We start from the raw sequence: 27,429 nt of genomic DNA, 5'->3' as shown, positions 1-27,429 counted from the left end.
CCATGTTTCTTTTCCTAAAGCTAACCTATGCAACTTTACGTTAAGTATGTTAAGGCAAGTACACAATCTTACATTAAGTACTTTAAGTATTTTTTTTCCTGAAACTAACGTACGTAACTCTCCATCAAGTATTTTAAGTACATAATGTTAGGTACGTTATGTCAAATATTTAATTTGTGTAAAGTGTTACAAAGCCCAACCATCTTATTTTTCCTAAACTAACCTACGTAACTTTACGTTAAGTATGTTATGTACAGTATGTAATGTGACAATGCCCAACCATGTTTCTTTTCATAAACCTAATCTACGTAACTTTTTGTTGAATATGTTATGTCAAGTACATAACTTTACATAAAATACATTATCAAGTATTTAACTTTGTGTTTAGTACGTAATGTGACAATGCCCAACCATGTTCCTTTTCATAAACCTACAATATGTAACCTTACTTCAAGTACGTTATGTCGAGTATGCAAGTTTATGTTAATACGTTAAGTACGTTATTTAACTTTACATTTTGTTATGTAACAATGCCTAACGGTGATTCTTTTCCTGAACCTAACGTACGTAACTCTCTGTTAAGTATATTATGTAAATAAATATAAAATATAATTATAAAAAAAATAAATATTTAACTTTGCGTTAAGTATATAAAGTGACACTGCCCAACCATGTTTCTTTTCCTAAATCTAACGTATATAACTTTACTTTCGTAAAGCTAACCTATGTAATTTTACGTTAAGTATGTTATCAAGTATTGTATGTAATGTAACAGTGCCCAACCATGTTAATTTTCATAAACCTAATCTACATAACTTTACATTAAGTACGTTATGTCAAATATTTAACTTTGCATTAAGTGTGTAATGACAATGCCCAACCACGTTTCATTTCCTAAACCTCACCTATGTAACTTTACTTTCCTAAACCTACCCTTCATAACTTTACGTTAAAGTACATTATGTCAAGTATATAACTTTACATAAAGTACGTTATCAAGTATTTAACTTTGCGTTAAGTATGTAATGTGATAATGCCCAACCACGTTCCTTTTCTTAAAATTACCATAATAACCTAACCTACCTAACTTTACTTAGCTAAGAAACGTCACAATGTCATTTGTGGGGCGCAAATTCGGATAACATACATTGTCATAGGACACGTTGCTGCCACACAGCCTCCTAGAGTGACTAACATGGCTGTAGAGTTCAGTTTTGGCCATCCTTTCTGTTGGGTATCATTACATTTTCTCACCTATTTAGGTGTAGATTTAGAGGATAAACTGCTCAACATGCATGTAACCATGACAGAACGATGATGTAAAATGTCATGTTTTTGATTTTCAACCTCAACTCTAGCTGCTCACTAATGAAAAGTTTGGAGACAAAAAGACGTCAAAATAAGGAAACCGTTCCAAGATTTTGTCTCTGCCCTGCCCCCACAAGAATCAAGCAACCAAAATGTCTGAGTCACTCAGCTGTCTTCAAACCGTCCAGGATTTTTTCCCCTTCCCCTCTCTGAGTGTTGCTGACACGGTGGGAAATGAGGCTGGAAATGATCTGAGGAAGAGCTGGATTCCTCCCTCTGTTTCAAAATCCCTCCGTGGGCCCTTTTGAACTCGCCCGGCATCCAAGGCCAGCTTATCCAGCCACTTCAAAGACGCTGGAGACCGCATGTTACATCATGGCTGCGGTGACCACTGACGGGCACCCTACATGAGTGGGAACAGAAAGGAATGTCCTCTAATCTCAGCCCTGCAGAGAGAGGCTTTCAAGGAAGGCCGGCGTTTTCTCCCTCTGGTTAGAGGAAAAAAATACTTCCAGCAGGTAAGTGGCACCCCACCTTTTTCGCCTCAAGGATGCTACAGAGAGGTCTTACAAATCCCCGAGGTTCACTTAACTCTGGTGGAGATGTTTGGGGATTTTTTTTTTTTTGTGTGTGTGTGTGTGTGTGTGTGAGTGGAGCAAGTTTGGGTGGAATTCACTTTCAACTCAAGCTTATTTTCTTTAGATTTCAAGAACTTGGTGTATTTTCCTGTCAAAGCATTACCATACGCTGTGTCTCTACTGTCTGAGTTTTATTTTCAATTTACCTTTTGAATCAAATAGATTTGAAGTTAATCGCACCCATCTCGGGTCCGCACAATGGCTGAGAGATATTAAGCAGACAGAAAGATAGGATCAATATTAGCTCTTTCCACCATTATGGGATTTAAAGTGTACTTTTACTGAAGTCCTCACTTTTAAATGACTGTCACCAAGTGAAAAAGGCACAACAGACATATCTGACAGCCTCTCATCTATAATCAGTTTATTGCTCACAAGAAATAAAAAAGCAGTCCTACTTACGGCAGCGAACGGGAGCCAAACAGTCTCAAAATTACTATCATTCCCTACCTCTCCTCCAGAAAAGCTCTTTTTTGATATTGACTGAATCAAAGAGGCGTCTCTGGGTAATTAAGTAAATTATGGCTCGGCAGAATTGTAGACTTGGTTGAGAAACTACGCCGTATGGATTCCTCTCTAATTACAAAGGAGAGCTGGACAGAAATAGGTTTTCCTTTTCATCCTCAACCTTGGTGTAGTCTGGATGAAGCAGCTGTAAGCCTGGACTTAGCCCCCGCCATCGACCTGAGAATCACGAGAGAGAGTCAAGAGTTTATTTCCATGCTTTGCTCCATCCATATTTATACTGTTCCTTGGGAAAGTGTGGTTTGGATTTAGCGAGATGAGGAAGAAGAAGATACAAGGTGGTATTGTTGAATTAATGGGGATACGTGGGCCTGAGATTAAAGGAAATTGATAGTCTCAAGGTAACATGTGGCCTTGACTTTAGGAAAAGAGGCAGGGCTGTACTAAGGACTTTAGGAAGTCCCCCAGAAGCAGCCCTCACCCCTCCCCCGTGCTGTGAGAATGGGAAGGGAGGAGGACTGCTGAAGTAAGAAATAAAAACATGTATATCTAGCATTTATATACATTTAAATCTATATACGCCATCATTCTCTCCATTTCTTTCTTCTGTTGTAGTGTACACACTGGCCTGACATACACACACATGCACAAACAGGACTTGGGGACGCTGCCCAGGTAGTTGCAGCAGTACCCAGGAGGCGACTCCATACTTGGTTTGTACAGGGACTTGAACCAGCAACCCTCTGATTCCCAAGCCGCCCCAGACACCAGCCTTCAGTTAGTACCCTATACCAACTTGAATGCTGCTGGGAATCTCATCCCGCATCCCTAAACTCCCAGCTCGATTGGCAAACTTTCTGTTGCTGCCATCGCACAGGTCAGACCCAGCTGGCCACCAGCCCACTGTGAACCCTCACACTAGGTTTGCGCTGCTCTCCCCTATCCAAGTAGTCTCCTCCAGTGAAGTAGGCGGGCGGCGGGGCAAAGGGACTGCGGAGTGCTTTAGCTCATTTAGCTCGTCTCATAGCTCGTCTCCTTTGTGGTCTAATAGAGAGAGTGAGAGCAGGGCAAGGCAGGGGATGGAAATAGAAAATCAATGTATGGTGGTCAAATTAATCAATTCATGAAAAGGACTGTTGTAACATTATAACGTTGCTGTGCATCTAAGCTTACTGAACACATTAGCTTGGTAGCTGGCAAAGCCACTTGACATAGTAGTACATTGTAATATATTGGATCAAGACTGAAATATTTTATCAATGGATTATTTCTCTACTGGATTACTATGTTGCAAAGTGGCATGTTAATGAAAAAATGCTGTATTATGGTTAGGGACTGTTCTTTATTTGTCAGAGGAAGAGGTGGGTGGACCCTCCCCAAAGCTGCAGATCTGATGTTGTTATGGCACTGCTTGTTTCCTCCCCCTCCCTGTGTTCCTGTCTGCCTTCCTCTCTGTTAGGTTTTGTCTGTGTGCCGCCATGGGCGTGGTCCCCCTCCCTGGTATCCCTGGCTCCCGGCAATACTCGTCACTCCTACCTGCCTCATCAGCTCATCAACACATAGTGTTTATAATCCAGTTCTCCAACCACTCTCTACCAGATCGTTGTTCAACCCAGATGGTAGATAGACCTCACAGCCAATGAGGACATTATTTTTTAAACTATATTACTCGTGGTTTTTCCATTTTTCTGTGTTTTCTGCCAGTGCCAGCTTCATCTCAGCCTCCTCCACTCCTTTCCACGGACCCTGGACCCCAGTCATTCCTATACCTTGAAGCGTTCGTCACACATGATGCGTCCAAGGATCGTCCAACAGTAATTTCTGTTTTTACAGTTTCTGGATATGAGAAATGGTGTAATGGGTTTGGAGGGCATGTTTTCTTTAATAGTCAGATATAAAATAAATAGAAATCGCAATGATGTAGATTAGAATGCCCCTCCCCTGAGCCAAAACAGTGCTTAAAACCGACCCCTTCGTGTCTCATAAAGACAGTCCCTTACTGAGTCAAATTCTGTGACATGGTTTGATTTACAGTGACATATCTGATGTTTTCCTGAGTTTCCCCACACATTAGACCAACTAGAGAGGAAAAGGGTCATGTGACACCATTGACAGTTGACTGAATAAAACACACCTTGAATAATATGACAGATTTCTCTGAGTCTGAACATTGTTGGAGACGTTTGGAACAATGTAAGTACACAACTCAAGTAAGTATTTAACATAGCTCTCCTTTTCTAGACATTTTAATACAGAAATATTACATATTATGTCTTAAAACAGGCCCACTGATGAATTCGTTCAGCACAAATTCACTTTTTAATCACCTTTTAGTCAGTATGTACATTTGGATTCACTCCTGCCCCATTAAATAAGGTGCACTGTAATACTTTTCCCCAGAAAATGCTGTATTTACCACCCCACCCCTAAAAAAAAAGCAGGGCGCCAATCAACTAGTGCGGTCGCCATAGCAACGGTTCTCTTAAATCAAATGGTGGAGCAGCTAGCTATGTCGCTGCTGCTGGGTGGTGTCTGTCAAAACCACACAGTCATTACCTGTACCCCTCGTCCCTTTGTATCACAGGCAATCACAGCCTATTCACAATCTGCAGAAAGCAGGGCGCCTTTTCTCTCCCAGAAAGTGATCGAGCCTGGATTTTTTAAAAGAAACGCAGCATGAAGCTTTCCCCGTGACAAGCTGACTACTTTCTCCTTCTTTCCACCTCCTCCTTGTCATTGATCGGGGCTCCTTTCACCGCACGGAGCGCCTCCCCGCTATAGAATCAGGTCCAGGCTGGTCAAGTGAATAACAACCTCTGTCTCGCAATCATGCACTGCAGAGAGTCTGCTCCGTAATGACGGCAGAGACACCTTCATCACCGAAATCTTCACTTATGGAGAAAGATTCAAATTGGGGGCATTTAGGTTAAAAAGAGCTTCATCACTCCATGCTGTGCTAGCTGAAGGGGTGCAGAAGTAATTTCTCCACTCCCTGATTCTCCATCTTCTCCCAAAAGTATGAGGCAGTGCAAAAGTTCCAATAACGCGGATAACAGGGTGATGGAGCTCAATTTTTCGACTGAGACATTTTCTCACCGTGTCATTTTTGCCTTGTTGAACTGCTCCTCTCTCTGACATTTATACCCATTTTCTCAGTCGCCGGCACAGCCTGAGCCTCACTAGGTATGATGGGAACATCTTGTGCACGCTCAAAGCCTGGCTTTTCTCCGACCCAATTCTGCATGCAAATCAAAGTCGGATCAATCTGGGATTGTCTGATGAACTAATTATGCGGTGATTGTTCTGGTCTAGACCACTGATCCATTGTATGAGAGCGGCTCTTTGTGTCTTTCCACTGCTGATTGAGAATGATAATTGGGTTTTTTGATTGGCAGAGGGGCAATTTTGATCTCTCTTTTCTTCTTTGCCCCTGCACATGTACGCGCACACCCTCCTCCCTCCTCATCCAGCCCTCCCTCTATTCATCCACCGCTGAATGCCAGAGATGAATCCATCTTATGAGCCAAACTGTAAGCTGGTATGGAAACCTTTAAACAGGTTACAGAGGGTTAAGTGATGAGGCAGGACGGCTATGCATTTGCAATTAGTGCATTTGCATAACTTAATTGAGTGTGTTTGGTCGGTGGATTGTCATTCGTTCTCCCATCATGACGGTGTCCTGTCCACCACAGACGACCAGTGGACATACATGCACAGACACAACACAGCAGCTCAGTGTTTTATCCCTCATTCTCTACGTTCCTCTCAGTATGAGCCCGGTCATAATTACCCAGAATCCCCACAATTCAACCGGGGTCACATAACAGCAACAGAACCTGACCGCGTCCCTTTGAAGCAGGGTCAATCAAAACAAATGTCTGACCCTGCCGGAAAGATAATGATCCCCCCCATAATGAGTTGGTGTTATTACAGTAAAGCCTTTCTTAACTTTCTCACTCTTTGACCTTTGACCTCTGAGGCCACAGCCAAGCTGACGGCCTCTTTTGCTTTTAATAAAATCCAGGCTGTTTGCTCGCAGTGTGACGCTGAGCAGAGGTTGAAGCCTTTGTTGCTGGTGAACAGGCATTTATTAAAGTGCCAGTTCAGCCTGGACCTTGTGGTGAATATTTTTCATTTAAAGATCCAGTGTGTAGGATTTAGGGGGATATATTGACAGAAATGGATAATATAAGTCTGTTTTCTTTAGGGTATAATCACCTAAAAATAAGAATCATGGTGTTTTTGTTACCTTAGAATGAGCTGTTTATATCTACATAGGGAGTGGGTCCTCTTTGACAGACATTGGCATGTTGCACCGCCATGTTTCTACAGTACACAGCCCCTCTGTGACGAGCGTCAGAAAAAACACTGATTTTTTTTTAACATTAAAGTGTTTTATTCAGTGTCTTTACCGGTTTAAATCACCTGATCCCTTTGTTTTGGAGACGAATAATTCGGCTCCCAGTCAAAACCTCCTGAACGTCTGGGGCAGGTTGCACAAAAGGACTTAAAGTTCTACTTAAGGTTTCCCCAAAATAAAATTGCACAAAACACCCTTGAGTCTTCTCCTTGAAATGTTCACTTAAGTATTTAAGATTTTCTCCTTGTCCTGGCCTTTTACCTAAAGAATCCCTAGACCGTTGCATGAAAGACCTGAGCAACCAGAGCACGGTAAATAAAAAATACTTAGAGTACCTCTGACTCTATCTTAACTGCAACATGACCGTTTATGGTAATAAATGATAAAAACTAACACCTTCCAAGAAATGTTCAGCAACTTTTGTTCAGCAAATTTTCGTTGCAGTTTCTTCCTACAACTGTTTTCTATTTCCTGGTAATTGAGGATCAAATTTTCTTTGTAGTTTGTGCTTTCTCTGACTGTATTTCTCAAGAAGTATAATCTTTTCCTCCTCTGACCAATATGGTTTTCCTTTCTTCTTTTCTTATGCCATTTTTTCACTAACTATAAGCCAACGTTGTGAGACAATAACAGGCGTCACAAGTGTGAGCAAACAAACAATCTCCATGGGTTTTCAGGGATTCTGTGGAACTGTGTAAGTCCCTCAGCTACAGAGAAATTAAGCCTTAAGTGTCCCCAGATGTTAGGTTGAGCACACATTAGCAGGTACTGGGCGAGCAGCCCATCTGGGGCATCCCAAACAGTGTAGGAGATACACAGATTTGTAACGTGACACAGCTTTATTAGTACTTTTATTGGTTTAAATCGCCTTAGTTTTGGAGAGGACGAGACCTCTGTGGATAATTTTGCTCCCAGTAAAAACCTCCTGAACAATGAACGCTGAAGGAATTCTAACTGGGAGAGGTTTCAGCTGGTTGCAATGTGCAGTCCTGACCACTAGATGTCACTATATCCCTCTCTAAATCTTAGACTCTTTTTTTAAAACTATTTTTTATTAGTTGGTTGAATTTGGTGCCATTACTCTAAACAACGTATATGCTGATGACATTCAACTATATTTTGCCCGCATCTAGCGTGCTGGAAGGCTCACCTGCTATTTAGAAATTCACAGTGAAACTAAATTCACATTGGGATTTTTCTTGTACTTCGGAGTGCATAAAGAGCATAAAAATAGAGCTTGTTTGTACTTGGGGAGGACCCCCCGACAGAGGTCTGGGCAAAGCCCTAAAGATCCTCAGATCCTAGAAACGCCCCTGCATACACCAGGCAAAGCAAGTTGAGTATCCCTGCTCTGCGCCATAAACATATCAAAACATCAGCACATTAAAAGGAAATATGGATACTTTACTGATTGAACTGGCCCTTTAAACGCAGAGACACATACACTACAGGATGTAACTGGTTGTTACATGTGCCTGCTGTAAATATAAATGTTCTCTTGGTCAAATTACCCAGCTGAATAAGCACAGAAGAAAAGTTCATGAGGCGGAGTTGTGTGGATGAGCCACGGGATGTCAGTCAGATTGAAAAGAGTGACATCACCAGGACATTTACGAGCTGCAGACAGAGGAAAAGGTGCCATTTTAGAGCCATTAAACTATCTAGCTATGCACCAAGCTGCCCCCTCTCCCCTGCTCTCTCTTTCATTTTCCCTGTAAGCACTTAAGTCACACTCGGCCCCCTCCCCACCTCACCTTTCCAACAGTTGCCTCTGCCTTGTTTGCTTTTGTGGCGAATGCAGCCCCATAATTGTCCAAATCAATGTTTAGCAGTCTCTCTCGCTGTGATTAGGCGGAAAATGAGGTTATGCGCCAGTTGCCATGGTTTCAAGGCAGCGGATTTCTAAAAAAGATCTCCCGCAAAGCCAGAGAATGGCACGGTATAATGAACTTAAATTAAAGCAACTTTTGTCTCAATGTAGATTTTAATTACACAGCCACTGTATTTGACAGAGGGAACGAGGAAGAAGAGGAGAGGAGAGGGAACAAGCAAGGGGGCGAAAGAACGGGTGAAAAACAGGGTTTATGTGCCAGAGCGCTAATTTGATCCATTAAGGGATGTGTGTGTGAGAGAGAGTGTGTGATGTGCTACCTGCCTAGTGAATATAAAGTCTCATTCTCACCCATCAAGGAGCCTGGCGCAAAGGGTGAGAGTCGTGTCTTGTTAAACTCCAGGCTTCAGCTGAGAAAAATCTAATTAGTCTAATGAGGCGTGTGCAACAGTCAAAGATGGAATGGCTTCTCCTTTGTGAGCAGAAGTGAGAAAATATGTTTCTTCTTTGAAAAGAGTGTGAAAATATGTGCAAACGCGTTGATGTAATCGACAAATCCACATCCTGCCTCTGACTGTGATCACCTGTCGTCTGATTTCTTCCTTCCTAATCTGTTTTATGATTTTAAATGCTGCTGATGATATAATAACTCGTCCCTGGTTTCTTGCCAGTGGAGTTGCTCCAAAAGAAGATGATTACCACGGAAACTTGCATAACATGGTCATGTATAACAAGATACATTCAGGTGACAGTTTCTGATCAGGAGCTGATCACTCAAACCACTTACCAAGGACGTCTGGGACACATTTGACCACATATCTTTGGTAGAGTAAATGCCAATGCGTCCTGATGTGAACCAGACAAGGACTACGTCATCAGTGCAGGATGTGGAAGTCACTCTACAACAACAACTGGTGTGACCGTCCATCGTTTTGCACTATGGAAGGAGACGTGTTCTGCTGACAACGATACCTCCAGCTGTACTGACACATTCGCTAATGTGACTAAGGGCCTTTGCACACCTTGGTTGTTTCGTCTGGACTTTTGGACTTTCCAGTTTGGTCGGCAGGTGTGAAAACTACCCCCGGACCGCGGTCCGGATCAAACGGCCGAAATTTGGCCCGGCCAAAAGAGGTGGTCTAGGTCTGGACCAAACGGAACCATGGTCCGGTCCGTTACTAGTGTGAAAGCATTTTTTGGATGGTTCGGACTTTCGGACCATTGACAGGGAATTCTGGTGCGCCGGTTGTTCATTTACGCCAGGAGAGAGGTCAAGTCCACCATCAAAAATGATCCGTCTATGGTCACTCACCTTGACACTGGTCGCTCCCAAGTTGGAAGCTGCGAGTATTGTGCTCTACGTTGGTGCTGCAGGTGATAGCAATGCCATAATAGTACGAGTAGCCTGGTGATTATTAGAATCGGTTCGTCCATTTTTGTGAGGTAATGTTTGTAAACATTGAGGGGGTTTCTACCCGCCTACTTGATGTCAGACCCCCGCTCATTTATAAACCAATCGATGTCAAATATAAGGTGACGCAACGTAAAGTTCTTTAGTCCGCTCACAGAATTGCAATGTGAATGCAAAACCAAGGGACCAAATGTATACAACGTAACAAAAACATAAACCTTGGTCCGGACTTTCAGGTCTGAAAACGCCCTAAGTTTGCTATGGGGACTGTTCCAATGGCCCATTTGATCAAAAGCTCAATTGTCCAACAGCTTCTTATCCTGGAAACAAATGCCCATTGCAGATCACCATACATTCCTGGGTGCCTTCTTTTTTCCTACTATGGCAAAAGCATGACCTGCCCTACTCTGCCTCTTATTGGCTCGTAGTTGTTGCCTTCGTTGGTTGGACTGGTTAGGTTTAGGCATGAGAAGTGAGATTAGTTGGGGTTAAAGTAAGAATATCAGGGTGTTTAATCAAAGGCAGTAGAGTAGAGTAGGGCAGGTTAGTCCTTCGCCATAGTAGAATTTTTTTTGGCCCAAGGCTGACTCGTTTCACAGCATGAATCTTTACAATGACAGGAAGTGTATGTATTTTTGGAGCAATGGACGTTTGGTTTCCGGAAAATAGGCTATTGGACAAATGGATCCAATGGGACATTTTTTGGACATTGGGGTTTCGGCTGCCACAAGCAGCTGGCGAAGTATGGATGTAATAACTGTGCACAAGACTCTTTGACCTTCTAGCGTGACGTAGACAGTAACGAAATCTGAACACAGTCGGTTAGCTGGAGACCTTTTGCATGTTGGCATATTTTGGGGGAATTTATGCAATGACAGAGCAGGACTTCCTGGTTCAACGGCATTCCAGTGAATCCTTAGAATTCCAAACAACAAAACCACAATGCACATTTTGTTATGTTCCTGTCTCGCAGTGGACTTTGCAAACATTTCACTTGCAGTGTGACGACAGCAAAATAAAAGCCTGATAAGTTCTTCTACATTGTCTGCCTTTAACTCACACAGGAAGTGCTTCTGCATAAAGGATAAAGTCCTACACAATGTGGGAGGGTTTTGGTAGAAATCCAGATGGATGTTTTTGAAGTGGCACATGCAGTAAGTCACTTTAATGATGGATTCTTATATGTTTACTGTAAATGCCACAAGCAGAATCATATGTGAGGATTTAGGGTCCTGCACCAGGAAAAAAACCCACTTATTTTCCTGCATTCTGGTGAATTTTCATGGACCAATTTTGCATTAATTTGTGGTGTAAATGACACACAGACCAAGTGAAAGCCATGTTAAAAACTTGAAGCCCTGTGTTTAACACGGTGCACAGCAGGGCGCTCAATGGGTTAAATGCTCAACTGAACTGAACTTGACCCACAGCTGAGCCCTGATTTTGACCATGAGTTCTGCCAGCTTGGGGTTAAAACTGAAAGCTGGGTATTTCCTGGGTCACATGCCGAACATTCTCCACATTCTGCAAATATAGCACTGTTTATTTACCATGTTAGTTTATTTACCTTCCTCTTACATTTACAATGCTACACACTTCTCCTTATACTTTACCTGTACACTCACACAAAAGAGTCCATAAGGAAGTGGACTGCCAGCAGCGCCTGACAAAGATCTCCCTAAGTTGTAGAAGTGTAATAAGCTCCAAAGTCCACTATGCATCTGCGTGCGTCTGTAGATCACAGCTGTTTTGCTTTGAATAACTGTGATTCCAGACAACAATTCTGGCAACTTTGACAACACTTGTAATTCACAGGCGAGCGCCTTTAGCTATTCGATTTGGAGCTTTTCAGCAGTCGCACACAAAAGAAATGCAATTTTGCAGCATGAATATTATACCTGAGGTCTGAAATGAAATCCTCATGCTGAATGAAAGTCATATTTTGTGATTGCGAGCACTATCTCTCCTGCCCTACTTGCGCAGCTACACACACACACACATAGAGACGCACACTCGCAGGGACCGAGAGCAGGTTTTTATGAGTAATCCTTGCTACTGATTCGGGGTCTGTAATTGTAAGCCGCGCAGCAGGAAGTGAAGCAAGTCTCAGCTATTGACCAGCTTCAGTCTCACACTGAGCTAAAACACAGGGGTGGTGGCACTGCCGCTGAGAACATGTCAATTTTGCTCTTTAGAAAAGGGGCACTGCTTGAAGACTGAAAGCAAATCAACACGGCTATCGACCCAGACAACCCAACCCTGTAAATTGCACTCAGAGAGCTGAACAAAACAACAAAAACCATCACTGGGATTTTATTGATGGCCAACACTTTGGCTAGCACGCCTTACTTCCAGACGTGGGTAAGATTGAAAAGACTCAAAAGAAAGGTTTGATAGACCGTTCAGACACATACAGTATGGAACTTTACAGTGGCGCTTTAGCTCTGAGATGACTGTAAACCAAAGCAACAACAAACTCTTCAAAAGTCCAACAGGTGAAGAGCAGACTATTCACAGAGGAAGTGACATCACAGGCTGCAGAAATACTGTGCAAACACTGCAGCAAGACATTGTTGTCAAACTTGTCTGCTCTCAGGTCAGACAGCAGCTCCTTCAGCCTGACGTGGGAACAGATACAATCAGATTCTCACTGTTTTGTTACAACATGCTGCTGACATCTTATCGCTCTGTTCTTTTCACATGTTGTAATGTTACGACATATTGAGGCCTCCGTCATGTGGCACAAAACACTCTGTTGTTTGTCTCGCTACATAAATGGGAGCAGAGAGGCAGGAGCCACCTTGAACAAACAGAGATGCTTCTCTCGGCAGCACTCCCACATAAGCCAGTATGTTAGTGTGTGTAGAACGCATGCATACATGGGTGCTGTTTTGTTCAGTATGTACCAGTTCTTTGCATTTGAACCATATGAAAGTCTTATTTTTACTGGTGCAAAACAGTGTTGACTGTATAGATACTAAACAAAACACATGTATATACGCACAAAAGGACAGACAAGGAAAACAAGGTGACGTACAGAACTTGACAAGGTGTATAAAAGACATAGCAAACCAAACAAGCATTACATAACAGTCATAATAATTGTAATATTAAGAATTTGCTGCTACTGTCACTTAAATTACTATAATAACCAACTGTTGTAGGGGGAATCAGTTAAATATGAAAGAAACAAAAATCTATAATCCAAATAGAATTGTATGGAACTCTACATAGGTCAGAGGAAGGCAGTGCGATATGGTCAAAAGCTCTGGAAAAAGCTACTTCGGACTCATTCCCATTGGGGCTATTTGGTCCGCTTTAAACGAACCCTGGTCCGCTTCCACAGATAGTTCGCTCAATCGAACTCTGGTGCGGACCAAACGAGCGAACCCTGGTCCGCTTGAAAACTGGGGGTCTTGGTTCACTTGCAAGTGAACCCTGGTGCGGTTCGCTTACTGTGGGAAATGCAAACAGACTATCCAAAGAGAGTCTGTTTTCAGTCCTGGCCAATTGATGAGCCGGGTTTTTTTCTTCCTGGTCAGTGGTCGTTTTGGGCAATACCGCCCCCAAACGAGCAGCTGTCGTAACTGCGTGACGTTGACCAGTTTGGTTTGGTCCGCTTTAAAAAGTGCAGTGTGGAAGTGAACCAAACCAAATGAAGGTGTGAAATTTTTCGGCATTCGGACTATCCTGGTGTGAATTAGGGCTGCAACGAGTAGTCGACTAATGGATGACTAATCGACTATTAAAATAATCAGCATTCTCGGAACCCATCGGCTGTATTCGGCGTCTGACTTCCCGCAGACGGCGATACAGCCTCTGGGGGCAGACCCCCGATTTTTTGGCATTCCAGTTTGATTTTGGTGGAAGAGGCAAATTTCCATTTCCGACTTCTGTTTATATATAAATAAATATGCTGGACCATTGTGATGGATTCAGAGTTTGCAGTGACGCCAATTATGTTCCGCCTCGTTAGTTCACCGCACGGAGTGTTTAACCTGGCAACAACTGCAGCCGGCTCAAACGTGATTGGTCAATATCATGCGGACTACAAACAGCCTAAAACTGGAAACAAGGGCTCTTCCTCTCTTCTTCCGGAGGCAAGATCTCCGGGGTTTGCCTACAGACTCTAGATTCACTGAATCTAGAGTCTGTATATAGAGACTAAATAATCATTGACTATTTTAGTAGTCGACTAATCGGTTTGAGTCATTTGTCATAGAAAAGTATTATAAAAGTACCCAAAATACTCTTATTGCAGCTTGTTACGTTCAGATATTGGCAGCTTTACACACTCTCCCATGACGGTGAACTAAAACCCTTTGGCGTGAGTACGAAACAAGACATTAGATGACATAATTTTGGGGTTTGGGAGAGACAGACCAACATTTTTCAACATTTGAACACATTTTTTGATGAAATGATTAGTCGACTAATCAAAGAAATAATCGACAGATTAGTCGACAATGAAAATAATCGTTAGTTGCAGCCCTAGTGTGAATGCGGCCTTAAGAAACCTTGAGTTTTGTATATGTTGTTTCTACTGTACTGCAACCAATCATGAAATAATGAGAATCATAAGATGCTGTAGGAAAGTTTTGATGATGAAGAAATGCATTATGGGATGGGAATACAACTGAGATGACAACAACTTTAAAAGCATTATTAATGCATGGGTCGGGGTGTCTGATGGCCCAGTGTCTCCAGTTCAATTGTGGCTGGGGACCTTTATTGCATTTCCTGTCTGTATCTCTATTATCATAATCAAATAAAGGCAAAATGCCCCAAAATAATCTCATAAAATGTGCATGTGTGCAATAAAACGTTCTATTGTGAGTGCAGTGGCCTGCACTCACAATCAGGACTCACAAACATCATCTAAAAATATTTCCCAGCCTCGACACCTGCTGTTCCAAAGAGCACATTTTCACATTTCAATCAGCCGCCTCTCATCGTCATTTCTAAAGTGCAAAGTTGCCCAGTGCAGCTTTGATGAAGGGACTTGGAAAATGGCATGTGTAACCAGCAGGTGACCGTGGAAAGTTAATGAGCATCTTTACCAACAGCTCAGCGAGAGGCTTAACCATACACAGCTGTGGCAGAGTCTGTCATTAACCAACAGTTTGAATGTTGGGCCTTGGATAAAGAAAGTTTTAAAGAACAGGATTAAAACACTAACACCACACAGCGTAACCTCTCACTTTCCCAGCTCACACTGAATGGAAACACACAATTTTGCAGCCATGTGCTAGCAACAACAAAGTTGCAGCGACTGATGAGTCAGCAGCTGCCATCACCACACTGGGGGAACGTAACCAGCATCACATCCTCCCAGGGGCTCTGCAGACACAGTGTTAAACCAGGTATGAAATTATGTTCTCTCTTAAAAATCAGAGCCGAGGGATTATGAACAAAGTCACTGCAGGATTTGCTAATTAGGTATCATCTCATTTGTCCTCTTTCTGCATCTCTATTTGCTTTCTGTCCTCGTACCTTGCTCTCTAACTGCCGCCATACTCACCTTGTGTTTTTTTAGGGGAAATGAGAGGAGTGAGATGAAACACGAGGCAAAAGAGGCTGTCAAGCCCCCTCATTGTTCCATTCCGTAAATTTCGGATGAATTACAGTGGCGGTGGAAATAATTGCTTGTCCCAATTATGAATCCATCTGCCGCGGTGGCTTTCTGATTTGATGGGGAGGAAATTCCCGAGAGCAAAACCAAACAATGCGCGGGAATAAGGCACAGGAGCGTGTCAGCGGCCATTAATATCCATAAAGGCAATTTCACAACACACCTAATGACATAAAATGACAGACAATAACAGTGAGGTAATTAGTATGTGTGATGTGTGTGTGAGGAAAGGTGTGAGTGTGAGTGTTGGATTAGAGTAGAGAATGAGTCAGGCTGATATTTCTCTGCAAATACGTGGACTATTTATCTGGTTTGTCCTCTACAATATGAGACTTTACAGAAGCATGCAAAGACACAAAATCTGGCACTTACGACATTATTTAAGAACATTTTCAAGAACGTTTCTTCATGGTCAAAATGTCACAAAATTCCAATGAAAAGCCTGATTTTGGATCATTAACAAGTAGTAGGAGAAGTACTCCCATCTTGAGTAGTATCAGTACTGTAATATAAAAGTCTTACTTAAGTAAAAACATGAACATCATCTGCAAAACAAATGAGTTAAAGTATAAGTAGGCCTTCCTATTGAGTAAAATGACCACCATTAATGTTAGTCTATGAAATATTTGAATTCATATATTAAAATTTGATCATTTTTACAAAAGTATTAAGGTGGAAGAAAATTGAGCTAAGTTTGATCTGAATCAGTGTAACATATTTTATAACTGTTGGGATTAAATTTAAAATATCACCAAGGGCGTAGGTTTTAATTTGATTCATATGAAATATACATGAAATCCATATGTGAGTTTTGGAGGGCCTCTGCCAGCAAATTTCGAGCGTCAAACACATTCTGGTGATTTTTTAAAGCACCAATTTGTGCCTTTTGTGCATCAATATTGGTTGTTAAATGATAAGTCAGTTCTCTGCTACTTTCGTGTTTTTATTGAGGGACGTGTCACCTGCATCCCCCTTGAAATCCACGCCTATGGATAACGCCATATAAAATGTAGGAAAGCAAAGCTCAGACACCTCAAAGGGAGTCAGGGAGGAGCAGAGTTACGTATTTAAATTACAAAATGAATATAATTGTAATCAGACACAGTCATAAAGAAAAAATATGTCATTAAATTACAGTTACTAATCAAAATGTTTGTGATTAAAAGGTTTATATGTACAATAAAACATTCATTCTGTTGCTTTGCATCTTCTTGCTGTGCAGGATTGTTTCCGGACGACAAATCTGAGTGCAGCATTTATGTTCTTATGTTTTAGGACTTTTCAGCTTCATTGCCCAGTTTAAAACAATGTAAGAAAAAATAATAAAAAGTGATCAAATGTGATAAGTATCATTACTTTGATGAAGTAATTAAAATTTGTGACATTACTTATTATATTTTTAACAGAGTAACTAGGAATCGGTACAGTCGTCGATTAAATCTACTTGAATGTTAAATATCTGTGGGGTTTTTTTGCCTTTAATGACAGGACAATTTCAGGGGGAGAGAAATGGGACAAATAATAAAATTTCCATTTGAATTTTTAACAGTTTTGAGACATATTTGTTTAAAAAATTCCATTACATTTTTTTTTTTTTACAGTTTTTGAGACATATCTGTTTAAAAACTTCAATTTAAATTTATACAGTTTTTGAGACGTATTTGTTTAAAAATTTCCATTTGAATTTTTTTTTACAGTTTTTGAGACATATTTGTTCAACAATTTCCATTTAAATTTGTTACAGTTTTTGAGACATATCTGTTTAAAAAAAAATCCATTTAAATTTTTACAGTTTTGAGACATATTTGTTTTAAAAAAAAAAACACACATTTAAGTTTTTACAGTTTTGAGACATATTTGTTTAACAATATCATTTGCAATTTGTTACAGTTTTTGAGACATATCTGTTTAAAAATTCAATTTAAATTTATACAGTTTTTGAGACATATTTGTTTAAAAATTTCCATTTAATTTTTTACAGTTTTGGAGCCATATTTGTTTAAAAAAATCCATTTAAATTTTAGTTTTTGAGACATATTTGTTTAAAAATTTCCATTTAATTTTTTTACAGTTTTGGAGCCATATTTGTTTAAAAAAAATCCATTTAAATTTTTAGTATTTGAGACATATTTGTTGAGTATTTTCCCACTCAATAAATTAAAAAGGATAAATTGCATACAGCTTGTAACTATTTTTACCTTCTTTCATACATTTGTTTTCTTTTCCTTTATTTCCTTATTTTTAAAATGCAGAATATGTGTCGGCTATTATATTTAGGTAAATAATTGTCAGTATTATTTTTTAGTTTGTTAATTATTATAATTATTTAATAGCAAAATTTTAGGGTGGTGGGGGGCCCAGGGGAAGCTTGCCCGGGGCCCTGAATGTGTCAGGTCCGCCCCTGTCTTTTTGTTTTATGTTATAAAAAACGTGATATTCGTATTTAAACTGCATCGAACACATAAAAGAATGTGTATAGAAACAGTGTGGGGTGTGTAATGACACACACACATGAATAAAACAGTTAACTAAAGTCTGCTGAGGCGTGTGCCAGTGGGGAATGTAGTTTCCTGGAGTGCCGGAGCCGCTGTGATTTCTTCCGGGTTCCTCGCGCAGTTTGTTTTGTTTGGGCTCCACATGACACAAAGTCACTCTGTGTGGCTGTAGCTGCTGTTTCATGTCGGCTTGGCTGAAAACAAAATGTCCTGTGAGGTTTTAAACGAGAGTTGAGCTCGGTGACAGCGGACGAGTGACTCCTCCGTGACTCCATCCCGACCTGAGACACCTGTTGCTCCAGTTTCGACACACACACACACACACACACAGGTGCAACTTTCTCCGGCTCACACAGGGAGCAGCTCCGGGCGAGACGACACCGAAACTTGGATTAATCAATCACTGAAGTGTTTTGAAAGACATATTTGTGTTTACAGCTGCCATGAAGGTAACAGTAACTTTCGGGGGCACCGCGGTGGTGGTGCCCTGTAAGGCTGGATGGACCGTCCGGGTGTTAGTCGACCAAGCCACGCGGAGATACCTCAGGATTCTGGAGCAGGTAAACACCCTTCATACCTCCACTCACTTTATTCCCCCCTTTATCACCTTTACACCTTGTTATTTAACACAGAAAGTGTTTTATTCCACTCATTCTTCATGTTTTACAAGAGTAACTGCCATACCTTGGCCAAGGTGTGTGTCACGTGACCACTTAGTGGCTGTGCTCACAATGCTAAAGCTAGCAGCTAGCTTAAATGACACAGAAGTTGTAGTCTTTGCTTTGAGATATTGATTTATTTTGTTAATTAATTACAGTTGAGTTTGCTTTTCTGGAGTTGTACATGTCATGCAAATAACAATAAGTCTCATTTATAGAAAAGTTTGACTGCTATTTAGGTTTTTTGGGTGTTGGTAGCTTACACTGAAACTTGTATTGGCATTCTTTGCATTCTTTTCAAGTGGTTTCTGTCAGAATTAAATATATGACATAAATAAAATTGGCCCTTTTGCTGACCCACCTTAAACTGAAGGATTAATCCACCATACCATCAAAAATACCCCCACAAGAACAACAATAAAAAACAGGTCCTTACAAAGTCTTAAAATGCCTTAAATTCAATTTTTAAAATAGTGGTTGTCACCAAATTTAACATAAAACATAAATAAAACTGGACCTTTTGCTGAACCACCTTAAATTGCAGGATTAATCCACCATACCATCAAAAACACCCCCACAAGAACAACAACAAAAAACAAAACAGGTCCTCAAAAAGTCTTAAAATGCCTTAAATTACATTTTGGAATAATAATGAAATAATAGTAGGCCCTAAATTTGAATTTGTGAGCTCTTAATTGTGGCAAACATTTAATTTAATACACCCACCTTTCAATTTATTTTGTCAAAGTGAGTCAAACTTTTCAGCTTGAAAGTCAAACATTTTGATGTCACAAATCTTTAAACACACCACTGAACCTAATACTGTCTTTATGCTTTTATACGTACATTTACCTGTCTCCAAAATATAGATTTACTTAACTCACTGTAATAACCGTATTACTACAGAAAAGCTACCTCTGCTTGGGACTTAATGCTTTGAGTAAGAGTAAGATGATTTGTTAAAAAAAAAAAAAATCAGTCCTAAATTATCTTTGAAAGTCTTTAAAAGTAGAAATAAAAGTGTTTAATACATGTAGACACTCTGTTCTGTAAGAGAGTGGATATTTCATCTGCTCACACAAGTGGTACTCTTAATATTTTAAGTTTGAGAAATTGAGAAATCATCACAGGAGATGAGCAGCTGGCCTCAATAGACCAGAATGCAATGCAGCTGGGACATTTTTTTTTGGATTATGAGTGAGGGGTGTGAGGGTCACATGCCTCAACTGAAAAACAACAACAAAAACATGTGGTGGCTCTCTTGACCTCCATGTCTTACACATGTGGATGCACTAAGTTAATACCTGTTGTGATGGGAGTCGAATCGGGATGGGAATTGATAAGCTCAAGAAGGGAGCTTCCTGTTTGGAAATTGGACAATTTGGAACCGGCTCTCAACTGTGATGGGTTCTCTATTCCCGTCCCTACAGTTGAAGTTCATTCTAGAAAATGAAGAAGAAGAGACCGTTGTTGTAGGTTGTTGTTTTGAGCGTCCCACATATACACAAAGATGTAAACCCCAGTTTTCTGCTCCCTGATGTTGCAATCACTTCAACATTAATCATCCTACAGAACTGACCTTTTATTAATCAGCTGCCTCGTATGTGCATGCTGTCCCAGCGTGATAGGGTGCTGATGTGTGTGAGGATGTGAGTGGCGCTGGCTGCAGCCCCGCCTGTCTTAACTGTACAATAGCTGCCTGTTTAAGCCCTGGTATCTCAGCGGGCAGGTGGAAGTTTGCCGTTTGATGTCCTCAATGTGGCCGCAGTCGGGGATGTGCGCTGCGGACAGGAGGCTTTGTCCTCTGAGTGATTGGGGATTAGGTTTGGTGACAGGTCCCGGTCTTATCGGTTGGCTTGGCCCCCCTAAGCCCGCCCACGCACCCTCCCTCTCGGCGAGGCGAGAGGCTGGCTTGTGGAGATGCGAGAGGCCGCGGATGCAGGGATGGAAGGACCGATGGGGTGGCTGTATGGCAGGATGGATTGCTTCCTCACAAACACCTAGGTAGCCACACACACACACACACACACACACACACACACACACATAGAGGAGCTCATCTAGCTCAGTGTCCCCTGAGCTGTCACGTCTCTGCTCCACTGACAGCCACAGCCATGCCCACTCTGCCCAGCGGCCTCTGTTGATCCTCTGCGAGACACGCTGCGGTGCACAAGCTGAAGTAGGCTAAATGTGAGTGTGTGATTAGAATGCACCGAGGCTTTGATTGCTTTTCACAGAGCATGTTAATTAGGAGCCGTTGCTAGACGCTGACTCAGCAGTCTGTTGCCTTCTCTTAATAGAGGCAGATCATCACGAGGACAGTCCGGCTCTGTAGCTGCCAGAGAGGGCCGAATAGATGTGACCGGATGAGCCGGCTGCTCCTGCCAGCAGAATCCACTTAGTGCCCACATTAACCGCACATTTCTCCACTCTCTGCCTCACCGCTGACAGCAGGGACAGTGTCAAAAACCTGGGTTTAATCACTGCAAATGTGTGTGTGTGTTGGTTTATGCATGGCGAACAGGATCCTGCACAGTCTCGGTGCCTTGCAGCAATGGCACGTAAACCTTCTTAATTAGCGGGTTATTTTAATGTGATCTCAGCTGTGACTCTGTACGTGTTCAGCTGCTTTCATATCTATTGTTGTGAAAACAGTTGTGTTAAGTTATAAAGCCTCTAACTAACGGCAAACAGGAAATGACTGCTCATTATACAGTGCGATTTGTAAAAGAGGAGTGCCATTGTGATGGTGATAAAAGATTTTTTTTTTATCCACACTTTATTCTATCACTGCCTTTGTGGCATGTAATGAAGACTGTGGGAGTTGTGTAAAGATTTGCACCTGAGGTGTTAAGACTTTAGAGTTGATATAATTGCTTAACTTAAAATTAAATCTTAACTTCCATCTGTCATCCATATAGTTACTCAATAAAGGAAAAACTAGGTGTGATTTGAATGCCAAAAAAACAGTGAATCTGCTAATCCCAATTTCCCCTAAATGACTGTGATATTACTTGTTTTGTCCACAGACAGTACAAAACCCAAAAATATTGAATTCAAGAAGTAAATTTAAGCAGCAAATTCTCACATTTGAGACACTGGAATAGAGATGTCAAATCTTTTAACTGGTGAAACGCAGAAAATACTTAATTTTGCACTGTGCACCACCCGGGTCTGGTGGGAGCTAACCTTAGCTAGCGGTGCTACTCATTGTGCGATTACTGCTTGTAACATCATCCTATCCCAACATGGCTGCTGTGGAAACATTGTGCCCGCCTTCCAGTCTTGCTGCAGGTCGCCCTGATGAGTAAGTGGCCAAATTTTGAGCTGCAAACATTGTTAGCACTGTTAGATCTGTTAGCAGTGTCAGCATGGCTAGTCGTGCTAACATAGTTAACAATGCTAAATAGGTTTTGCACCCTTAAAATGAAGGCGCTTTCTTAATGCTGCACGCAAATCAATCGCCCTGAAGTGCAGCATGACGTCTCCATTGTGAAAAGAAACCACTATTAAATCATCTTAATACAGGCAGTCTAATGTCGGCGATAACCCACGGTTTAGTTTAACAACAAGAGAGATAGTCTGGCGAAAAGCGTGCTGTCTCCATCCAAACTTTCTGACAGATTCGGGTTCACCAGCTGCCCGGTGTGAGCGGAGACAGACCCCGAATTGCTTTCCCACGTCCACCAGTCTTTTTAAACCAAAACTTAATTTGAAAGAATATTTACGTCTCCCATGTCATGTCTGTGATAATTAAATAAACAAGAACAAGAACAGCGTTTTCCAATTTTGTATTAAGTAGATAGTTTCTACTAACGACAAGGATTATTTATGTGCAATATCTTACTTACACAAGCACTACGAGAAGTCAGAAGCGGGTGTAGATTTTGTTAGTGCCTACGAAAAGATTGGAGCTACTAACTTCTTGATGAATGCCAAAATACCTGAAAATTTCGTTCTGCTAACAGTTAACACACAAATTCAAGTCATTAAATTTGTCGCCAGTTGCTTCTTAAAAACTAAGAGGGTCTAAGAAGTTGTGAAATCTAAGTCGCCAAGTTTGCAACACTGCTTTAAGGTCCAGTATGTAGTCCACAGTTACAGGTGTGAGGAGTCTTGCTAACAGCTGAATAATCCCTGTGTATTAGTCTAAGACTATCGCCTGGGGGACCAGCATGTAGACTGTGAGTGTTGTATGTTCTCAGGGGAAACAGCCAGATACTGGAGCTGTCTCTCTCCGTCTCATGGTCTGTCTGCTGCAGGTGCAGTTCAGATTACAGCCCCTATACCAACTCAGTGCTGACACCTGACAGAGCACTAAACAAGCTGAGAGCACTTTGCCCTCCTTCTTATGAATGTGGGAGTGCGAGGAGTTGTCCCGTGTGGGTTGGTATGTGCATCACAACTCCGCTATGCAAAAGGCATTTTTCAAGTTAAACGTAAGTGTTCAAACCTGCTGTTTCTCTTTTTGTTAGGCTGATTGTGTCATTGATGTAAGACCTGGCTGGCTGTCAGTGTGCTCGGGGAAATAGTTTGCATTCATCAGACTGTGTCTCTAGATGTGTATTGTGAATTTAAATTGTGTTAGCTCTATTATTCTCCGAGGGGAAAATACTCCACCTAGTTCAAATAACTGTAAAGCTACAGAGCAGCATGCTGAAGTAATTTTGATCATTCAAATTTTCTATTCAACTTTAAAAGTACCTGACAAAAACCAGGCTTTTTAAATATTGCAATTGGAAGGAAGTAAATAAGCAGTCCTTTGTTTTTATAAAAATGTTTGAGAAGATGAGACATGAATGAATCATGAACCAAGGTCTTAATTTGTCAGATACTTTATCGTGCTTGTTGGAAGCCACATTTAATAGATTCTTATCAAAAACGTGTCTTTATATTGTGTATTTATGAAAAAAAATATTGACTGATACGTTCTTTTCTCTATTTTAACTCATCAGTATCTGCTGCAAAAATCTAGCATTGTTAGACGACACTAGACTTGCTTCACAAGGAGTTTGTTTATAAGTAAGGTTAAAAAAAGTTGTCCTAAACTGCTTAATACAAGTTTATCGTAGAATATATTAAAGCTGGGGTAGGAAGTTTGATTTTAGTGTCAATGGGCAAAATCCCGGTGTTCCTATTGGCTGTTCCACAAATGCAGATGCATGTGCATGTTCAATGGCGTAGATCCTCATAGAAAGTTGCTATTCCTCGGGGCGTTGGTGGCTTAGTGGTGGAGCAGGCGCCCCATGTACAAGGCTGTTGCTGCAGCGGCCTGGGTTCGAATCCAGCCTGTGGCCCTTTGCTGCATGTCACTCCCTCTCTCTCTCCCCCCTTCACGCTTGTCTGTCCTGTCAAATAAAGGCTAAAAATGCCCAAAAATATCTTTAAAAAAAAAAAAAGAAAAAAAAGAAAGTTGCTATTCTAGCATTGGCAACATCTGACTACACTGCAAAGCAACCCGAGAAAAGAGAGCGTAAAAAAGAGTCTGACAGTGAACAAAAGAAACGTGTCAATGTCAGCGAAGTATTTCAGAGATGGAGAAAAAATGTTGCTTTTAGTTTAGCCTTCTGCTAACTGGAGCTAAAGGCTCACAGCCGCGGCTTCAGGGTCACGTTTATGTAGCTAACGTTAGCTAGAGCCTTGAATCACACCCCGATGCTACAACCCACAACGCTGGGAGGAGAGCGGGTAGCAGCTCTGGGAGCAGCTGCAGCAACTCAGCTCCAGCCAGTACAAACCCCAGCGCCAGGGTGAACCGGACAGCCCAGACTCCTTGCTTGATAAGCAAACTTTCTGTTGCTGCCTTTACATATGTTAAACTGGGGCTGTGACATCTGGCACTGGGGGGTTTTGCTGACCAAATTTGGGCCAAAAGGGAATGAGTTGAATGTAGCTCTACATGTTAAACACTGGGTTACTGTATGAAGTGCATTCATATGCCTGTGGTTGTTTTGTGGGAGGGGCTTAGAACGGGGGGAGGTGCAGGAGGAGGAGCTAGTTTTGAGGGATTATACTGTAAACATGTACAAATCATTCACAGGCAGATTTAAGTGTTCAGAAATGTATTGAAAACTACTGACATGTCCATTGTGGAGGATTTAGGGCATTATATTGGCAGAAATTATAACTATGTTGACACACATTACCACTGGCTTTTATCATTGTAATTGTATTGTCAAGCTCTGCTGAGGTCAAGTTGTCTTCCTACTTCAGAGTGAAAGCTCTCCTTTCACTCGCACTGACGGATCCGACCTGAGGACAGTTCTTCATCGACACGTTCATTAAAGACATTTTGCTTTCGTCACAGCTAAATCCACACCGTGCTCCTGCCGCTGTTTAATTACACATTCTTCTCAGGATCAAAGTGTGAAATAGCACCCCCAACACCACCACCACCAACCGCTGCAGCTCCACTAATCGCCCCGGCGCTTCACCGTTCTCGAGTGGTGTCATGTTTGCCTACCAAAGAGGGGGAGAGCGGGAGAGGGAGAGATATGGCTTTAAATGGTGGGGGACTTAATGGTGTAATTTGCGGGGAATTTACTCTTCTAACTGTCACGGTAATTCTCCTCGATGTTGACTGACTGACTCCCGACTCCTTTTGTTTTTTATGTCATGGGAAGAGTTCAAGATACAAAGGGGAATTACAAGGGATTGACAATGAGGGACTTCTGAAGAGTTTTTTTCTGCTCCCCTCTTTCCTCTCTATAGATTACTTTCCCTCTGAAGTGTCATACATTCATCCCTTTTCATCACCGGGTAGAAAGAGAGGAGTGTGTGTTTTCTCAGGCCTTTGGAGTTCTGGCTGAGGAAACAGAAGCACTAGTATGCCAGGTGTGCTCCGGCACAGCCTGCAGAGGTGACGCTAATTAACACTTAGGCATTGTTGTGCTCTAATCCACTGATGTGAATTAATCCTTCCCCCCCTGAAAATCACACTAATACCTCTTATTTCATTAAGGTGTGTGTCTTAATGCTGGTGATGTGATGTCACCACAAGAGAGCCAATTACTGTGCTTCCCTCCTCTGCTGTCACACACACTCTCTCTCACACATACTGTAAACAGTGTCAGTGAGAGGCAGGAGAACGCCAGCAGTCGTTCGGGTTGGACCAGTTTTTCTGGCAAGATGTAAATGCTTTGCGCTGCCCTGTAGTAAACATTTGTGATGTAAAATATATTCTGGTTTCAGTGCTGCACAATCTCATAATAGTTCTAATGAAATTATCTTTTAGCATTTACAATGTACACTATGTCCACCTATCCCATATTCATGTTGAGATCTATAACGAGAACACATTAATACCAGGTGTAAAAGTACCAGCCTGTGATCACAAGTCCTGAAATGTTTCCAGATACAAGTCACATACTCAACACAGGCTTAAAATGGGCCATGTCTTAAAGGGGGACTTAACCTGGACGCTGTTTTCCAGTGCCCCATTTCCACCGAGCAGTACGGTATGGTTCAGTTCGGTACACTTTCTTTCCGTTTCTTCTGTGAAAAGTTGTGGATGGATCCGACGGAACCGTTCCGTACCATTCCCATGTTTCGTCCCCCTCTGTTGGGGTACCTAGCAGACAGATCTGGTACTAAAAGGTGAAGCTGTGAACACTGCAGTCCGTTTATTGGTCAGTAGCAGATGTGCTGTGGACAATAAACGAGATGCAGACTTCCCTCTGTGTCACTGAAAATGAGGAAATGCAAAGTGCTGGACGGAGCAGTGAGTAACAACAAGCCCGCCCACATTTAAGCGTACTGTTTGCGATGGAAACGCTAGACTCTAGGTACCATGTCTGATGGGTACTTCTGGTTCCAAAGGTACCATACCGAAAGTGTGTCCAAGTCTCGCTTACAGGAAGTTCTGAAATCCCTTGAGAGGTGACTTGTAGCCGGTAATAGTTGGAGTGCAGAAAGTGTATCTTACTCCTATCTAAAAGATTCTTAGTACGCTCAACAATTGCTCACTCCAAACTCGGCAAACACCAGTGGTTGGACAATGGCCTTACATGTCAAGCTATGGCGTTCTTGGTAACCCTTCAGTCCTGGTTTTGGACGCACAGGGATGGCCTGTCAGTTTGCACTTGTTACATGCAATGTGTCTTTTACGAAACAAAGTTATCATAGACTATCATAAAAGTTTTAAGGTTTACTTTCTTAGGTTTAAGCAACAAAAGTAGGTGGTTAGGTTCATACCTCACTAGCGTAGTATGCGACACATACTAGCACACTACGTTGTTATTAAAATAACTTGATTGACATTTGGTTTAACACGGGAAACAAACAGCGGGCTCATGGGTGAAAGTCTGGAGTTTGTTTGACCTCCACCTCCCCTCCTGCTCGCCCTATGCGGACTTCCTTGCTGTTTATACAATGGCAGTTGCTTGTAGTGTAAAAAAATGCTGCCGCTGGTGTGTCTTGTTGCTCTATTGATATCTGATGCTGAGGGCCACTCACTAAGCATCAGTATCAAATGTGTTGGGAGTGAGACTGGGTTGATGTCATGGCTTTTAGTGAGACTTTGACACAAAACAGACCTCAACAAGTGAGAGCAACGGAAAAAACGTTCATTTTTCTATAGGATCTTTTCCATGATAAGTCTGTCTGGGGTACAGAGAAGCACTTAAAATGGA

The 27,429-nt window shown here is 41.7% G+C and overlaps 1 protein-coding gene across 1 annotated transcript in view; it reads left to right on the top strand.

Annotated features, from left to right (window-relative positions):
• Positions 1-18,230: 18,230 nt before the first annotated feature.
• pard3ba (par-3 family cell polarity regulator beta a) overlaps positions 18,231-27,429 on the top strand; it is a 215,458-nt gene continuing 206,259 nt past the window's right edge. Inside the window, exon 1 of the mRNA XM_033616106.2 lies at positions 18,231-18,700. Within this exon, the coding sequence (XP_033471997.2) occupies positions 18,584-18,700 (117 nt within the window). The 5' untranslated portion in view covers positions 18,231-18,583. The remainder of the gene's footprint in view (positions 18,701-27,429) is intronic.

This window comes from Epinephelus lanceolatus, chromosome 24, assembly GCF_041903045.1.
Source record: "Epinephelus lanceolatus isolate andai-2023 chromosome 24, ASM4190304v1, whole genome shotgun sequence".
Taxonomy (NCBI): Eukaryota; Metazoa; Chordata; class Actinopteri; order Perciformes; family Serranidae; genus Epinephelus; species Epinephelus lanceolatus.
The sequence above is the reverse complement of the archived record's forward strand: the minus strand, read 5'-3'. Positions and strand labels throughout refer to the sequence as shown.